At 38.2% G+C, this 19,333-nt stretch overlaps 1 protein-coding gene across 4 annotated transcripts in view; it reads right to left on the bottom strand.

The window, feature by feature from the left end:
- The window catches only part of stag3 (STAG3 cohesin complex component), a 54,441-nt gene that overhangs the window by 22,635 nt on the left and 12,473 nt on the right, over positions 1 to 19,333 (bottom strand). For 3 of the 4 annotated variants that reach the window (XM_026225709.1, XM_026225708.1, XM_026225710.1), the window contains 9 exons: positions 18,059 to 18,151; positions 17,892 to 17,984; positions 17,245 to 17,445; positions 16,921 to 16,988; positions 12,964 to 13,051; positions 12,187 to 12,273; positions 9,964 to 10,056; positions 9,582 to 9,741; positions 9,323 to 9,459 (listed from right to left, as the gene is read on the bottom strand). In XM_026225709.1, the coding sequence (XP_026081494.1) occupies positions 9,323 to 9,459; positions 9,582 to 9,741; positions 9,964 to 10,056; positions 12,187 to 12,273; positions 12,964 to 13,051; positions 16,921 to 16,988; positions 17,245 to 17,445; positions 17,892 to 17,984; positions 18,059 to 18,151 (1,020 nt within the window). The remainder of the gene's footprint in view (positions 1 to 9,322; positions 9,460 to 9,581; positions 9,742 to 9,963; positions 10,057 to 12,186; positions 12,274 to 12,963; positions 13,052 to 16,920; positions 16,989 to 17,244; positions 17,446 to 17,891; positions 17,985 to 18,058; positions 18,152 to 19,333) is intronic. The other variant, XM_026225711.1, reaches the window with a different exon arrangement.

Genomic DNA, 19,333 nt, shown 5'->3' with positions numbered 1-19,333 from the left:
AATTTTTTTCTCCCTAATTTGTTGTTGGTGGCTGTTTTTGCCCCATTGACTTCCATTATAACAACATTTTTTGATTGCAAAGCCATGACACCATATAATCATGCATTCTTGATTGTTTGTGGTTTTCCCTTTTGGGAAGAGGTAACATTTGTTATTTTTTACAGTTGATCAATAGGTGGGACCATTAACCCTTTAGATAGGTCTGTGCAAAAAAAGCTTAGTTTCTGACCTGTATATGAAGCTATATGGAGTATAACAGCATATTATATTGAGTGTGTATGTGTGTGTGAGAAAGAGAGAGAGAGTGTGTGTGAGAGAGACCTTTGCTCACTTACCTTAATGTATTTCAGAAAATCACAATGTACACCTCAGCTCTTAGAACTACATGGGGTAAACAAAAGTGTATTTATGCACCTGCTGCCTTTTAATGGTGGTGAAAGTATTCGGTTGTTAAGTGATGACGTAAGAAGCGCTGTTTCCGGGTCCAGGCCTCAACTCGCTTCACTTGAGAATACGACCTCAGCAGCCGTTTATGAGCACTGTTTATTCATATTGATCATTTAAGTTAAACCCTTTCAGACTTACGATATACACTACAGTCTACGTGCTCACAGCGTCCCAAACACAAATAACTTTTATATATATTTTTTTATATTAATATTTTCATTGTCTGGCTATCTGGTACTTTGGTATGGAGTTAAAGATTAATATTATAACTTTTTCGCTAGTATTCTATAACATTGTGAGTTTATATTAGCGCCTTTTGTTGTTTTCTTGTGGTAACTGATAGAGCGTTTGGACACGGAAGCGCTGCTACGTGACGTCAGACTTAACGAGACTAAACTAAACAAAAGCAAAGTACGTGGATTTAAACACTTGCATGCCGTCGTGCTGGTCATTTAATGGTGAGAAGAGCAGCAAGCCACAAGAGAAAGGGTTTGACTTGTACCGAACTTTTAGAAATGATTATGTAGCATGACCCCTCCAGTGAGCTGCATCTTATTTGAAGTTGGTATTGCATTTTGGTTCATAATACATTGTTTATAAATAAATTTGATGTGAAGTAGATTTTTTTACAGGATTTTAAGGTTTTAAACTGGCTTTACAATCAAGAAAAGAGGAGCATTTCACATATAGGCCATCTGTACTTTTCACCATCAAAAGGCAGCATGTGCATAAACACACTTCTTTTTTTATTGTTTACTCCATGTAGTTCTGAGAGCATGAGGTGCATATTTCGATTTTTTCAGATACTGTACATCAAGGTAAGTGCACAAAGGTCTCTCTCACACCCTCTCTTTCTCTCTCTCTCTCTATCTCACACACACACATGGCCGAGAGGGAGATAAAAAAAATGTAGGCCTATTAAAATATTTTGCACAATTTATAAATTCCTTATGAATATTTTAGAAAATGATTTTGATACACGCAGTTTATTACGTATATTTTGGATTTTAATTTCATATTTTGAGGCCTAATCAACACGGAAGTTACGTTGTCAACGTCAGGCAGGCAGGTTTGGTCGCCGAGTAACGAGGTTTCCCGTTCGTTCCATGCAGAATACATCCATCTTTATATAATACAGCGCACCTCGACATTTGGACACCTGTAACCAGGGCACCCCGCCTGCATGTAGCTCAGGTAAGAGCATTGTGCTGCCGCGCTTGTAACATTTATTTTTTTGGCAACAAGTGTGGGATCAGCTTTGACTAGCCAAGCAATTGTAAGTAGTACACTATAGTATTTTTGTAAGGTGGTGGGGATGGAGATGGAGAGTATTATTTGGTTCGTGTGTTCTTTGCGTATTGGTTGTGGAGAACTGTTAAATAACGTTTAAATAGTCTGAGATTATTTCCTTGTGGTTTGTGTAAAAAGGTTGGAGATGGAGACAGAAAGCTTTATACTGTGCGTGGGTTTTTTGCGTAATGGATGTGGAGAAATGTTCAATAAACAAATTGCTTAAATAGTCAGAGATTATTTCCTTGTGGTGTGCGTAAAAAGATCTTCGAGTTAATAGAGTTGCGTGTGACATAAACGTGCAGTGACTCAAGCCAGCTGACCAAATCGATTGCATTGTTTTAGCGTTATTGTGAAGTTTGATTAATATTATATTTTGTTGTAATATTATTTGTTGTATCTAAATAAGTTGCATGTATGTATAGGCTATCTGAAATTGCAATGAAAGTAATTATTTCGTTTTCTTTCGATTATTAAACTATTATTTCTGATTCTGCTTCTGCTTCAGATTAATAGCGCATTGCGCATATCTGAGAACTGATGTCTGTGTGTTTCAGACCCTGGCTGGCTGTGCACTGAAGTGTATATGACAATAAAGTAGTAAATCTCAATGTATTTATTTTTAAAATGTATTTTAAATAGTCCTATAGGCTCATAGGTTTTTTGTAAAAAAAAAAAAAAAAAAATTCACAGCACCCCCTGTTCAAAATTACTTCCCGCGGCCCTGCACACACACATAATTTGCTGTTATACTCCATATGACTCCATATACAAGCCAGAAACTAAGCCTTTTTTTGCACAGGCCTATTTGAAGGGTTAATGGTCCCACTTAGTGATCAACTTTAAAAATATTTTTTTTTACCTCTTCCCAAAAGGGAAAACCACAAACAATCAAGAATGCATGATTATATGGTGTCATGGCTTTGCAATCAAAAAATGTAGTTATAATGGAAGTCAATGGGGCAAAAACGGCCACCAACAACAAATTAGGGAGAAAAAAAAATTATCTAATGCTGCACAAAAACTAACAATGCATCAAAGCCAATCTTGTTACTAATCTTTGACATGCCCAAGACGGTGATAATAGGTAAAAAAAAATATCCAGTCGACAATCACTTTTTATATTGAAAATATGTAATTTGTGTGCTCCCCCCCCCCCCAAATCAGTGACATCATTTATGAACTTGGTAATAAAAAAATGTTAAAATCTTGGAATTTTTTAAAAAATTTGGCAGTTTTGATTAGGACTGAGGTTGATTAATGGATTTATGCAAATAAAAATTGAAAAAAATATTTATCTGATACATTTTTACAGCAGTTTAATTTGGTGGATGTTTTCATCCACGAACATCCTGAAAGTGTAGTGAATTTGCCCACAGTGTACCGTTGAGTTTTTGAAAAATTTCAAAATAAGATTTGTCACCAAAAATCATTCCATTAGCTCAAACGCAGAGAAAGTTGTAGCCAATATAAGACTCAACTTTACCCCCTAGTGGACGAAAACGTCCCCAACAACGCACAAGGGTTAAAAAAATGTTCACAGCACAGAATGAGCCCGTTTATAACGATGTGCATTTAATGATCCTTTATAAATCACAGTTCATCTTTTTTGAGATCCATCTTTTCACACTGAAGACAAATGAGACTCAAACACACTATTAAAAAAGGTTCAAACATTCACTAATTCTCCAGAAGGAGAAACTACACATTCAGTACTGCCCTTCAGCAGCAACAGAAGAGACTTGCATGTTTTAATTTAAATTTACAGTATATTGATCTTCAAATTGAAGGAATACTCCAGTTTTTTTTGTGTGTTTTTTTTTTAAATAGGCTCATTTTCCATCTCCTGAGTTAAACAGTTGAGTTTTACCATGTTCGGATCCCTTCAGATGATCTCCGGGTCTGGAGCTAACACTTTTAGTTTAGTTTAGCATAGATCATTGAATCTGATTAGACTTGAGTCTTCTGTAGTAAAATACTGTGTTACAGTACTTAAGTACTTAAGTATTTTTTGGTAGTATCTGTACTTGGCTTTTTATATTTCAGGCAACTTTTACTCCACTTCATTTCCTAATTAAAATGTATGCTTTTACTATGATACATCTCCCCTAAGTATATTTGTTACTTATTACAGAGTAGCCAGAAGAACACAGACTGCAGGAAAGCAGGTTTGATGCTGCTTAAAATGCACAACACCGCTGTATGCTGCTTGAAAGAGCTTGTGCGCTCTGATGTAAACGCACGCATGAGAAGCATGAGAAGCACATGAAGAACACGTGACAGACGCGCTGAATGAAAGCACACTCACTCTCTGACAGCAGATGGCGCTAAATACAGCCCTTACCCTGGAAACATACACATAATCTTAATTAACCATTCAGATTTGTGTTTGCCCTGGGCCTACTTTTTTTTTTTAATCTGGACTACAAATTCCCTAGATATTGTTGGAAGGTGTTTTGATCTTTTATTGTTCATTCACACTTTACATTATGGCTTCATTAGTTAACATAAACTGCCAATGAAAAAATTCTTCTGAACATTCATTAATCTTAGGTATTCCAATATTTAATAACACATTGTTAACATTGAAAGTTGCAACTGTGTTATTTAATGACCTAACTTGAACTAAGACTAAGATCAAAGATCAATAACATCTATAGTAAATGTAGCTATTGCTCATCGTTTAGTTGTGCACTTATTGAATGAGCACTATGCGATGTCTGAACTGATTACACTATATTTTATGTATTGCACTGTATTTTATGTAAAATCATTTTCTATTTTTAAACTGTCTTAAATTCATTTTAAGTCAATTTTTAAATCATTTTTAAGTTCTTAAATTGCTTTTTATTTTTGTGATAATTTTTCTTCATGATTTTTTTATTTTTATTTCTTTTTGAATTACCATTGTGTACGAAATGTGCTGTATATTGTCACACCATACCTAACGTATGGTATTGAAATATGGGGAAATACATATAAAACTAGAACCAATTTAATTTTCCTATTACAAAAGAAGGTTATCAGATAAATTAATTATGCACCTTACAATTCATCAAGTAATTCACTGTTTCTTCAATCAAAAATTTTGAAGTTTTATGACTTAGTTGATTTGATTTGTACACGGCAAAGTTTATTTACCAAGTTAAACATGATAAAATTCCTAAATGCTTGCAAATATTATTTACCCAGCGAGAAAGTAATTATAATCTCAGAGGACTATGTATATTTAATCAACCACAAGTACATTCTACATTAAGAGAACACTGTTTATCAAATAAAGGAGTTAAATTATGGAATAGTTGCTGTAATGAGTTAAAACAAGCCACGTCTATTTTTCAGTTTAAAAATATTTACAAGAGAATAACAATGGAAAAATATTCAACAGAATGAAAATTAATTAAAGCGGCTTGCTTTTGGTGTGGTGGACACTGGTCCACTAATGTGTTAATGTTAATGTTATGAACAGATGTTGTCATTAATGTGTTGCATTTATGATTTTAAAGTTAAGGGCAGGCACAATAAGCTTTAGCTTCTGCCTGCACCAGGTCATTGTGTTTATGTTTTGAATGATTGGATTGAATGATCTGTAAATGACCAAACCGAAATAAATAAAAAAAAATAAATAAATAAATAAACTCGCCTTGAATGTTAATGCATTAACTAAGGTTAACTAATGAGCTCTTATTGTAAAGTGATACCTATTTGTCTTTATAGTTCTTTTGCACTTTAATGTGTAAAACATTTAACTTTTATATATTTTTCTGTATTGCTTTGTTTTAAATGTTTAGTTATTTTTGTTATAAGAAAAAAGTTATTTAACCTGTTATACTGTATTATGACCACTTTTTTAAAACTAAATTTCAATACTGTGATAAAAGCATTATCAATGAACCGCAACAGGAAACTTAGATACCAGCATATCCCTAGTCTGGCGTTTGCAAGTTAGAATCACAAAAACACTTTTGCTCTCGTGCAAACAAGTGTGCGTTGCACAACCGCAGATGATTTCATTTCCCACTCAAGTCGAGTCAGGGGTGTGTAATATACAGCATTGTCTGCGATAATATGGTTAGTGTTGTTGTAATGGGGTGCAATCTGACGCTATCACGTAGCCTTTATCACCAAATCATACACAGAGTGCACATATTCTGATTTATTAGTTTATTAAACTCAGTATTCCAGGAATTATAAATTGTAAACTGCAAAATCCTTCTGCATGCTTTTTACATTTATATAATTTCACGTAGACCTAGTTAACTTAATATATATCACACTAGGGCTGTAGTACTCGAGTTCGGTCTTGGACTCGACACATTTTTATATGTCGTGTTAAACTAAAATAATTATTAATTTCTAAAATAATATTTATCATGCAAGCAGAGAGATGTCATGACAAACGTTTAGTGATCATTTGAACATGACTGAAACAATTCAATGCACACATTTTCATTACGCAGAACTCTTTAAAGGGACAATAAGTAACTTTTTAGGTATTTTATTATCTAAAATCAATATTTTTATTCATAAATATGCCCTCAATGGTGTACAAATACCTATGCCAATGTTTAAACTAATCCTCGTAAATGAAGAATTTATTATCTTTATATACATGGGAAGGGTAGGTCGACGGAGGCTTCCATGTAGTTCCGCCATCTTGCAAAACTATAATAGCAGAGAGGGACAAAAAGTACTAAGCCAACACGTTTCCACAGCGCGTTTTCGGTCAGAGCCAGAAACGCAGGTGCAGAGCAGTGAGAGGCGCTTGAAACTGCACCGGCAAGTTTAAAAGTCTGGATTGCATTCTTATTATGGACCATACATATGCCGCGCCACAGGAGAAGAAAACATCGTCGCCAAAACAGTCAAAAATAGAACGTAAAAGGAAACGTGACCGTAGATTACAGAAAACAAGAGTTAATGTCGGGGAAGCTTTTTCTAGGTGGAAAGAGCGAATGCTTGATAAAGATTTCAAAAGAGACGCTGAAGTGGCCAGTTTTCTTCTCGACAGGTAAGTCAGTGTTACAATCTATATTACAATATTTTTTTATATCTAACAATGCACATTATTCAGAAAATATAACGAATAAAGAAGACATAACTACTAATTACAATATTTCATGTTTTCCACAGTCAGTAATTCATACTGTAACATTCGTTTGTTAGTTGTCATGTTGCAGTTTGTTTGAAATAACACACCTGTTCACCTGAAGGAAAACTCGACGAAGTGCTATTAGAAGACATCCTGTCAAAGCTTTTTGGTACATATCGCCTACCGTAGATGCAACGCGCATGTGAAAAAGCAAGGTGCTGGAGAGCAAAATTAGTTTGAATGCAAAATACAATTTCACCACTAGATGGGAGTAATTCCTACTTAGTGTCCCTTTAAAGGGTTAGGTCACCCAATAATCAAAATTATGTAACTAATAACTCAGCCTCATGTCGTTCCAAACCCGTGAGACCTCCGTTTATATTCTGAACACAGTTTAAGATATTTTAGATTTAGTCCGAGAGCTCTCAGTCCCTCCATTGAAGCTGTGTGTACGGTCTACTGTCCATGTCCAGAAAGATAAGAAAAACATCAACACTAGGGCTGGGATAAACGATTATTTTTTAAATGATTAATCTAGCGATTATTTGTTCGATGCATCGATTAATCTAACGATTCTTTTTTCCCAATCCGATTCGATTCTTGATTATCTCCCCATTAATTGACTAATAGCAATTTATACATGATTTACATATCTGAATGAAAAAAATACATTAATTCCTTAACATTGCAATATATGTTTATTGCTCTTAAAATTACAAAATAAAACATAATACAAGTACAAAGTAATGCTTTTCTTAGTCAGAGGTAGCATTCAATAAAACCTCGAAGCCTTGAAAACACAAAGGCCTAGGTTACTGAAAAAAGTGCATCTTGTAATTCTTTCAGATGAAAATAACAACTTGATGTCTAGCATTCAATAAACAAATTAAAACGTCACCCAGATTTCCAGACTTTCCACTGTTCGATCACGCCTCTCTCACACACACACACACACACACACACACACAAACAAATATCATCAAACATCTTTTAGCTCATCTTTTAGCTCACAACTGTCTTTCTTTCTCTCTCTCTCACAAAAACACACACACACACAGTTAATTAGTAATTAATTACACAGAAAACATACACTGTAACCTTAGGTTTCGACAGCGTATTATAGCCTACTCCAACATCGAGTGGAAAGTGGGGAGATGAAGAAAAACTGAGGGTGCTCCGTCCTCTCCAGCCGCTCCCGGTGGATCTTCTTCAGGTGCTGGTGCAGTGCCGTGTGCTGGAATGGAAGGACATCTCCATTTTGCAAAGACGACAGATCATGGAATTGTTTCCTTTTAAATTAAAGAATTCCCATACTTTAGAGGAACGAGTGCGTGTCATCTTGCACGTCTGAAAGTCTGAGGAGCGAGTCAAGTTGCTTCTACTCCCCGACGCCGACATTTTTGTTTTGGGTCTGACGAATCGACGTGCATATTTTGCGTCGACGTATTTTCGCGTCGTCCCAGCCCTAATCATCAAAGTAGTCCATGTGACATCAGAGGGTCAGTTAGAATTTTTTGAAGTATCGAAAATACATTTTGGTCCAAAAATAGCAAAAATTATGACTTTATTCAGCATCGTCTTCTTTTCCGTGTCTGTTGTGAGAGTCTTCATGAACCAGTTCACCAAATCGAACTGAATCATTTTAAACGGTTCACGTCTCCAATACGCATTAATCCACAAATGACTTAAGCTGGTAACTTGTTTAATGTGGCTGACACTTCCTCTGAGTTCAAACAAACCAATATCCCGGAGTAATGCATGCACTCAAACAGTACACTGACTGAACTGCTGTGAAGAACACCGAGCCGAGGCAGATAACGAACGAAAGACTGAGTTGTGTTCGAGTGCCTCAGTTGTCCTCGGTGTGAAAAGATGGATCTCAAAATCATACAGTCACTGATGGAAATGCAAAGATGCTGGAAAACTGAAGAATGTGCAGCACATGGAGGATTTGTCTGAAGAACCGATGTCAGTTTAACTGCTCAGAACAAACTCATGCACAACCATCAAATAAAACAGAGAGTCGTGGATCATCAGGTGACCACACAGTGTTACCAACCAAGGGTTCACTAACTTTTGAATGGGGTTATTAAATTACTAAATGTAAACATCTTTTATGTAAAATACCTTACTCAGGACAGTACTAAATAAAAAATAACATGCAATTTGTTAGAGCTCTCTTATTTTGTTAAAATTAATTTTTTACAGATTCTGCAAGAGGTTAAGTGGCACTGTATATATACATATGTAAGTATAATTATTTAAGGAAATCATATCTAATCCATCTATTTCAGTTATGTTATTAGGAGAAAGTTGCTAATTTGTAGTTATAATTCATGCTCTTCAGTTGGGTTAGGGTTACAGAAAAAGTTTGCCTCATTTTATGCCGTTAGTAAACCTGATTTCTTCCTCACGTTAGACAATCAAATACATCCCGTGTTTAGAGGTCAGGATCCAATGTTTGTTTGATGAATGAGGCTTAGGTTCTCTCACCTTACTGTAGTATTTGAGCACGTCTGTGGCGGCGCGCAGCTCCAGGACGCCGTATATGATGAGTTTACAGTATCCTGACAGCTGATTCCTCTTCTGCAGCAGAGCAGACATCTTCATCTCCTCACACTCTTCCTCACCTGCAGCACAAACCTGCTGAGCAACCTACATCTGATGAAGAGCTTCATCTTATCAAAGACAGCTGCTTGAGAGAAGGTTACAGAGTACATGTCTGTGTCTGAGCATGTGTTTATCTGTGTACCAGGCAGATCCTCGTCAGGCTCGCTGAAGACATAGTCGATGATGAAAGAAGCCATTTCTGCTTTGAGAGAGTCGTCAGGACTGAAGCGCTGCAGCGGTGAACCGTCTCCTTCACACAGCTTCCCGAAGACGAGCAGCACGTCACACAGACACACAAACGCCTGCGGACACCAAACACATTCACTGCCAACTACTCAAGAGAAGCTCAGAGACAGCGGATCTAGAGCTGAACAAGAAATCACAACGTTTCCTGTGTTTGTGTCATCAGCTGGCTTTCACTGTTAGTCAGTCGCTGTTGTGTAGTGTGCACCGCTAACAGACGTGATGTGATGAGACCAGTCTAAACCCTGTGTGTGTGTGAGACGCAGGACTGAGGGCTGTACCTGGTTCCTGATGAGACTCTGAGCCACGGACAGACAGCTCTGACACACCACACAGAACAAGTGAAGAGCCTTCATCACACGCTTCAGCTCAGCCTGACACACACACACACACACACACACACACACACGACTGGGTCAGACTGACTGGGACTAACATATAGTTGATCTTTCATTGGTTTAATTGCTTCTGTTCTCCTCATTTATGAGTCACTCTGGATAAAAGCATCTGCTAAATCAAGACTAAATAAAGACAATGGGTCTCAATTTTGACACAACTTACCCAATGGTGCCCCCCAAAAACACATACACAAAGTTAAACACAAATTTAAAAACTAAAATACTGTACGCTGATTAAGAAACATTGAATGTGTGTTGGTTGTGTTGTTTGGTCTGTAGAACTATGCAGTTATTTGCTTTAATTTCACATCAGTTAATCTTTTAATTTAAGGCCAGTTCTCTGTAGTTTCAGCTCAATTCAGAAACAGAAGCTAAAGTCTGATGTCTGTATCATCTGTGTTTGTACTGAATGTAGTCTGCTTTACTGTGCCGTTCATTTCAGATGGTCACGGTTATTGTTTTCAATAGACAAAAGCCAGTTTGTCCTGTTAAATACCAAATAAACATCTTGTTTATGCACACTTTTCTTCTTTCTTGTTTGTTGTTTAAAAAAAAAAAAAATCGGAAATCAAAATCGGCCATGAAAAATCATGATTGTGCATCCCTAGAAAAACAACTCCCTTCCTGTTACCAGCAGGTGGTGCTATGATTATAACTGAATATTGGCCTGTAGATGTGTTTAAGCCAGGACTCCCATCAAACCTGTGGAGTTTGGGGCAGATCAGGCATTGTATGGCTGAGTTACAGCAACTTCCTGTTTCATGGTGAAAAAAAAACATTTGTCAGGGTGCCACAGACACGCCCTACAACAAAAACTCAAGATCTTCACAATTTAACATCGCTAAGGGTTTTAAATTACTCTAACAACATTTTATATTTATCTGATTATATATTTATAATACAATGACTGAAAATGGCAAAAACTACACAAGATTTAGTGAGAAAATTCTAACTTCCTGTTGGATTTTGCTGCGGGAGACTTTTTAGTAGGCATTGGTGCATGTGTCTTCAGAATTTTGTACATGTATGTGAAACAACTCGGAGTACTTCTCTGAAAGTGTATAGGGGGCGCTATCGAGACACGGCCTCCTCTCAAACCCAGATCAGACATACACTTCTGGCGTGTGTGCAGTGTCATGAGCGAGAGCATGTTTAGACCATCAAAAATGTGATTCATTACCGTATTTTCCGGACTATAAGTCACACTTTTTTTTCATAGTTTGGCTGGTCCTGCGTCTTAGGTGCGACTTATTTATCAAAATTAATTTGACATGAACCGAGAGAAATGAACCATGAGTTCACATGACCGTCTCCAGCCTCCAGAGGGCGCTCTATGCTGCTCAGTGCTTCTGTAGTCTACACTGAAGACAGAGAGCGCCCTCTCAAGGCTGGAGACGGTCATGTGAACTCTTGGTTCTTGGTCCTGAATAAATGCGACTTATAGTCCAGTGCGATTTATGTTTTTTCCTCGTCATGACGTATTTTTGGACTGATGCGACTTATACTCAGGTGCGACTTATATGTCTTTTTTTAGAAGACATATAAACCTGTTTTGTCAATGCACTACCTATGAACTGTTCCTATACATTAGTGTTCAAACCTAACAGATTTCTTATCCTCCGGGACCCCAGTGGACAGTGTTAGTATCACAGCCTTGATCTGTTCAGCAGAATACTTACACTACACTCACTAAAGCATTATATACTAAACAGCTAAGCTCAACTGCTTGATCATTTATATCGTCACCAAATGGAAGTATATTTTTGTCCAGCACTAATCTGATAAACTTTAAGGCACAAAGATATGATAAATATTAACCTGATTTTCTGAATAGAATTGAAATAGAGTTTTGTGGAGCACTTTACAAACAAAAGTGATGTTGATTTGGGCCTGAACAAGCAAAACAGTTGAAAAGGTCCTCAGACACTCAGAGCACCTTCAGTTCCATCAGTGTGATGATGAAGCAGTGTTTACACACACCACACAGTCTCAAATCCATGTTTCCTGTGAGTTGACAGGAAGTCATTGTACCGTCTGATTGAAGATTGAGCCACATTCAAACAAACACAAGGAGAATGAACAAGGACAGAGATGAAGATGTTGCACCTTGTCTCTTGCTGGAGTTTGTTGCATGATCTTAGCTCCTTCCCAGAACAGATGGAAGACTGAACACTTAAGAGCTGGAACCATCAGCTACACACACACACACACACACACACACACGTTATAATGAGTGTAAGAGAATGCACAACAGCGTTTTCATGTAAGTAGCATGAACATATAATGCTAACATAGCCTAAGGTCAAGAACTTTGTATGGAGGTGTGGATGAGATGTAAACATCACATTTATCACAGACACAGATCTCCGATGAGTTACTGTCTCTCACAAACACACTGATCAGGTAAATCTGTGAGAGTTTAAAACCAGTTACACCTATAGACTCCATTAGATATGGAAACCAGTGTTAGTGTGTGTGTGTGTGTGTGTTAGTGTGTGTTAGCGTTAGGGTGTGTGTGTTAGTGTTTGTGTGTGTGTGTGTGTGGGCATGTTTTTGTATCATATCAGGACACAACTCTGTATAATGACATGGGTATGACACAGGTATTACAAGGAGAGGGTGACTTATGAGGACATAACCCATGTCCCCATTTTTCAAAACACTTATAAATCATACAGAATGAGTTTTTTTGAGAAAGTAAAAATGCACAAAGTTTCCTGTGAGGGTTAGGGTTAGGTGTAGGGTTGGTGAAGGGACATAGAATATACAGTTTCTACAGAATAAAAACCATTACACCTATGGGATGAACACACTTTACACAAAAACAAACGTGTGTGTGTGTGTGTCTGTGTTAGTGTGTGTGTGTGTGTGTGAGAGAGGGACCTTCTCGTTGATTTCTCTCGTCTCTATCCCCATCTTCAGCAGCTGAAAGCAGAACTCAAACAGGTTCCTTCCGGTCAGATCTCTGGCACTGACACACACACACACACAAGAACACACACAAGAACACACTCGAGACACTTGAGTAATAAGTGCATTCTTCTAATGAAACGTTCAAACTTTGAGGTGCAGCTCTTAAAGGCTGATTATCTTACCCCCAATGCTCTGTGCTGTGGTGAACAGAACACCTTATTATTGGAAGGACTTCATTCACTAGTTTCCTAACTGTCTGGCCTCCCTGATGCCACATTATGAAACGTTTAGTTTCGGGTGATTTTAATATTCATGTGTGCTGCCGGTCTAACCCACTGGAGAAAAGAGTTCTTGCTCTTAATTGTGAACAGTTTGTTTCTGGACTCAGAAGGGTCACAGCCTGGACGTAGTGTTTCAGTGACTAACCTTGAGATCTGGGACAGTTATCTCTGATCATTATCCAGTGGTTTTTGACTCTGTATTAGTTGGTACTCACGCTAAACCATACCCCATTTGTCTAGACGTTTTGATTCTTCTACCGCTAGGACCTTCATTGAGGTTTATCTTCTCAAACCCTAATGTTTTTGAAAATCTTTCATCCTGATGTTCTGATTATAGTAGTGTAGTAGTGATAGTAGCTGCACTGCTTCATGAGACTCAGCTGCTCCTCTGAGATTAGAAGAAGTGTGGTGAAGAAAGATCTGGTGAGATGCTTCAGATGTTTAAATAAACGTATGATTTAATCTAATAAAACTCTCAGAGGCCCAAGGCTCTCTTCAGCACAATTAATGCTTTCTAACTTCCTCTACTAATGTTCCACCTGAGGTTTCTATTGACTTCTGTGATCAGTTCTTAAGATATTTTATCCATTTAATTGAGGGTATTCACTCAAATATTCAGTCCCAGAGGTTTTCATCCATGGAAATGCCCCTCTGTGAAAGTGCTCTTCCACTTTTTCTGTGTCCCCCTCACAGCTTCATGATATTGTTTCTAGTATGAAATCTTCTGTTGTTTTGCCTGCATATATTAAGGAGGTTTTTTCAGCTCTGAGTCCAGCTGTGACTGGATAGTTAATAGCTCATTGGTCAGTGGGGTTATTACAATCATGCTACAGTAAAGCCCTTGTTACTCCTTTAGATCAGCATGACTTGAATAACTATAGACCCATCTCTAAACTGTCTTTCATTCCCAAAGTTCAGGAAAAGGTTGTTTACCATCAGATATCTTCATACCGGAGTGCTATTAGTATTGTTGACAAACTTCAGTTGGGTTTCAGGGAGCTACACAGTACTGAATCAGCTTTGTTGAAGGTTTTAAATCACATCTTAGTGTAGATGCAGGTTCTGCAGGAGATTGTAATTTAGTTTTGCTTGATTTGACTCTGTAGATCACAATATTCATCTTAAGTCAATGCAAAGACGCAAATAGACATGCTCTAGCGGGAAAGATGCGAATGAGGCGGGGCGAAAGACGTGATTCGTGTGATAGACGCGGCATGAATTGAGCGTTTTGTGTTTTAACCAATCAGGAGCTTGCTCTAGTAGTGACGTGATTACATCATAGCGAGCGGAGGGAAAATCCCAAACAACAATGGACAACAAATTCATCGTCGCTGTATACTTCTTCATATTTCTACAGAAATAAAAAGGATCTAGCTTGGAAGAAATAGATTAATTGAATAAAGGCCAAAGATTACCTGTTAGATTTACCCAAAACGAATGCTATGTTATGTTTAACACTAGAGTCATCAGAGCCAGCGGCACCCATCAGAAGATCAAGCTGAGGAGAGGACGCTCTCGACGGACACACGATCACTGATCTCCCCCTGATCACATGGAGCCTGTCTTTATAAATAAACCACAGATTTGAGTTTTAAACAACTACATTCTCACCTGAAATACTTTATGAACTACATTTCATGACACGATAACAGTAATATTTTGAAAATGATCGGAATAAATAGGGCTTGAAATCACAATGCTGCATTAACTCAACTGGCAGAAGCCCCCCCCCCCCCCCCCGATGTGAAGTCGTGTGTGTTAGTGTTGCACGGTGCACTTCAAAAGTATCACGATTCTCAGAAATTAAAAACGTCGCGATTCTTAAATGTTTTAGTATAGATATTTCAAAGAATGACTGCGTTCCAGATCTGTAAGAGAAGTATTTCATGCTGGTGTGTGTAACGCACGCTTCCAGTTCCTCCGTATGGACCGCTGTGTGTTTCATCCTCACGCAAGCAGCAAAGAAGCACTACAGCGAGATTAGTGTCTTTACTAAACTGATTTGGCTTTACTATAAATGTGTTCAAAATAGCAATAGTTTAAATAAGTTGTTCAGATGAACAAAGCACAAGGTTTCATATATAATATTCACATTAATCGGGGATTAAACGTGGAGTTATGTTCTGTATGTTAAATATGAAAACGAGCGTATCTGCACAACACCTATAACTGCGCTTTGTGTCTGCTGATTGCTGATGGAGATTTACACTGACCCTGTGTACTCATTCATTTAGTTCATAAACGAGAAGTATCAGTTCATCAAACTCGTTCACGAATGAGAATATCTCTCGATCTCGTTCAGTGAAGGGCGGATTCGTTCACAACATTCAACAAATCACATGCTCCGTCACATCTTGAGTAACTCTGACAGGATGAAACGCTTCACAGAGCTGTTCACGAGCTGCGCATGCGCTGATAATAGAGCCGTGCTGCTGTGGAGGGAGGAGCTTCAGGGAAAGAGAAATATTGAGAAATATAGAAGTAGTGTAAGGTTACAATACGAAGGTCTAAGTAGCAACGTATCTTCGGTGATGTCCCCGATGCGCGGGTCGGGGTGGGTAAAGAAATTGTACTTTATTTGCGGTCTGGGGCGGGCCAAATAATTTCATAAAAGCGGGACCCGCGGGTTGGAGAGAAGCCGGACCCGTGCATCACTAGACTGCATGAGCGAGCACAAGTGATGCTGTGACCGCCGGTCCACGACTGTAGAAAAGGATGACGCTCACTAAAGCTCACTGGCTGTGTTTTCTCCTCTGAAAGGAAAGGTTGCACAACTGACAGAATAAGTTACAATATCTGAGATATTGCTGCTAAATTTGATTTGATTTTTTTTTATTTGAATGCCATTGCTTAAATTGATATTATTTATCTTTTGACATTTAATCTTCTGAGTTCAGAAACATTGTTTAATATAATCGCTGTTCATATTTTCAAGTTCAGAATCAAGATATATTTATTACTCTTATTTCTGATAACGGAGATAATGCTGCTAAATTTATTCTTTCTTTACCTTGAATGTCATTGCTCTAACTCATTTTTTATATTTTGATATTTCATATTTTGTTCTAATGTTTAATATATCTGCTGTTCATATGTTCATTTATTAGTGTGTTATATGATTAGAATGTTAATCGAAATCGCAATTCTTGACTAGGTGTCAGTATCGAAACAATAATTTTGGTATGGTATAACACTAGTATGTTGTGAAGTTAATTTCACACACGAATGAAGCGAATAAACTCAAAATGTTCAAGCATCCAACCACACACGAATAGTGTGATTCCCGTCTGGTGTGAACGCAGTCACCCTTGTGTTAGTACAGAGGGACAATACTGTCATCTCCATCGGTGAGGGACACACTCCAGACCTGTAGGGTGTATTAATGGATCATCCTGGTACACAGATAACCCCCTTGTTTAAGGAGCTCAGCAGGGATCCCTTCATTATTTTTAACAGCTGCCAACACCTCTAGGAATATTGGATTGAGATCAAGGTCTTGAATAGTTTGCCAATTTGGTAGCTCCTCCAAGAAGGAAAGATCTATCAGGGACTGGTGATTAAGGAGGGCATCAAAATATTCAGCCCATCTTTACCAAGATCTGTTTATATTTTAAAATTGTAAATCCTCCCACACACACACACACACCTGCTGAAGACAGCTAGAATGTTCAGAGAGGAAGCAGCTCCATACAAATCATCTTCATCAGCCGATCCCTGAAGAACACACACACACGGCTCAGCTACAGTTTTCGTCTCAAGAAGTGAGCAAAATCTGACAAAACCTACTTTTGGGGAAATTCAGTTAAAGAAAAACAACTCATAAATGGATTAGTGTGTAATTTTCTGTCAGACATCATGCCACTGGTGTAGTCAGTGTTGTGTAGGAGCGGACGGTCGCTCCATCAGATCAAGGAACACGAGCTGTGAAGTGATGAGAGTGATGCTGCTTCACTCAGGTGTGTTTGTGTACCTGCAGTATCTCAGCCAGGTTTGAGCTGAATTTCTCCATGGTTGAGTCCAGCAGCTGACTGACGGCTCTCTCAGCACGACCACAGAAGCTGTAGCAATCACTACACAAGGCACACAGCACACGCACACAAGCGTCCAGCACACTGTCCTCACGGTGCTTCAGCATGATGTCACACACCTGAGACAGCAGCAGGTCCAGACACTGAGAGACCACAGAGACAGACCTCATCTAACACTTCTTTATAGATCAGCAACAGCTTTGGTATGCATCTAACACACAACTAATCACTTTACTGCATGTACCAATCTTATGAGCACATTACCTGACAAAACACCAAACATTTGGACTTTTCTTTTTTTTTTTACAATTATTGTAAAATTATCTCAAGAACTTAAAAAAAAAAAAAAAAAAGCCAAAAGATATCAAAATGAAGCACAGCAAATAGTGACCAGTCCAATATCAAATTTAATTTACGAATTTACCTGAAGCAGAAAAAACTATTTTAGCCTTAAAAAAAAAAAGTTAACAATATTTTTCAATAAACCCAAATATACACATTCAGATGCAAATAGCGAGAGAGTTTGTGCATCATTTGATACAGAAGAGAATGAGTGTGAAGATGATGTGATTGATGAGACGGCTCGTACTTTCTCCAGGCGTCCTGATGTACTGTAAACCTCCAGCTGGAAATACAGAGGAGCTCGGAGCAGACAGCTCACCTTCCCCACGTCTGCAGAGAACTGAGAGCAAACACAGGCTTCACTGACATCTTCAGAGATCTACACATCTCTAGTCCGGCTCTCATCACACTCACCTTCGCCAGTAACTGAGGCAGCTGGGGGATGAAATGGTTTGTGATGCGTCTTCGCTCTTGAGCCTGAAGCCTCTTCTCCCGCGCCGTCAGGTTCTTCAACACACACACAGATCTGTGTTAGTCAGGAAAAGGCGGTTTCTTGGAGCGTAGCTTAGAATAGGTACACTTTTTTCTTAACTTCTGCCCGTGGGTGTTGTAAACCATATGTATTCTTATGTGTCTTTTTAAATTAACATTTTCATACAAGATTCCGTATCAATTAAGTTATACAATTAAATTGAAAGATGGCCTTTAATGAGTTTTTAAATGGGTTATGTTATAGTCCTGCTTGTTTTTAATGTTTTTTGACTGCTTGATCATATCACTATTATTTACTGCCATGCGAGCCACAAAAGTAAAGCTTGGCGAGCCGAGCAACGAGGAACCCTGCGGATATGCTGTGCTTGTGCTGCTGCGGTCTTCTTCATTTCGTAGGGAAACATCTCTCTCACTCAGCAGCATCATGCTTTAACCCAAAAATATTCAGTAAAAGGAACAGACAAACTCCTTGAGAACTAGCCTATAACTTCCTGCTCAATTATGCCATCATTATAATCTTCTGATCTGACAAATTATCTGTATCAAGCTATGGCTAAATATGTTTAACATGTGAATTCTTGCTAAATATGCAGTTATATTATGGGCCATTGGCATGAATTGCTCCTCGCTCCAGTCACTCCTCACACCCTCCGCTCACAAACTCTTGCCGTGTTTCCACCGCAGGAACTTTACCCAGGAACTAGGGACTTTGGCCTGGTACTAGCCTAACTAACCCTAACCAGGAACTAAATAAAGTTCTGGGTAAAAAAATGCCCCTCAGAAAGTCCCTGCTGGCGAGGTGGTACTTTTTCAAAGTTCCTGAACTTTCGGGGACGGGGCTTGGATCACTAAACATCCTGATTGGTTGAGTTCACGCAGCTTTGATTGAGTTCAACCACAATTTATTCGGATAAGTTTCAAAATATTACTGTTATTGTGTCATGAAATGTATTTTTAAAAGTATTTCAGGCGAGAACGTAGTTGTTTAAAACTCAAATCTGTGGTTTATTTATAAAGACAGCGCCTATTAAAGATGTGTTTCGCCGATCTCAGAGACAGTGAGCTCCACGTGATCAGAAGGAGATCAGTGATCATCTATCCGACGAGAAGCAGCCTCACCTCGGCTAGACCTTCTGATGTGTGTCTCTCCCCATCAGCGTAGCATCATTTAGGAGAATATGAGCTGAACGCAGTCAG

This window comes from Carassius auratus, chromosome 39, assembly GCF_003368295.1.
Source record: "Carassius auratus strain Wakin chromosome 39, ASM336829v1, whole genome shotgun sequence".
Lineage (NCBI taxonomy): Eukaryota > Metazoa > Chordata > Actinopteri > Cypriniformes > Cyprinidae > Carassius > Carassius auratus.
Note: the sequence above shows the minus strand (reverse complement) of the source record. Positions and strands in the feature narration are given on the sequence as shown.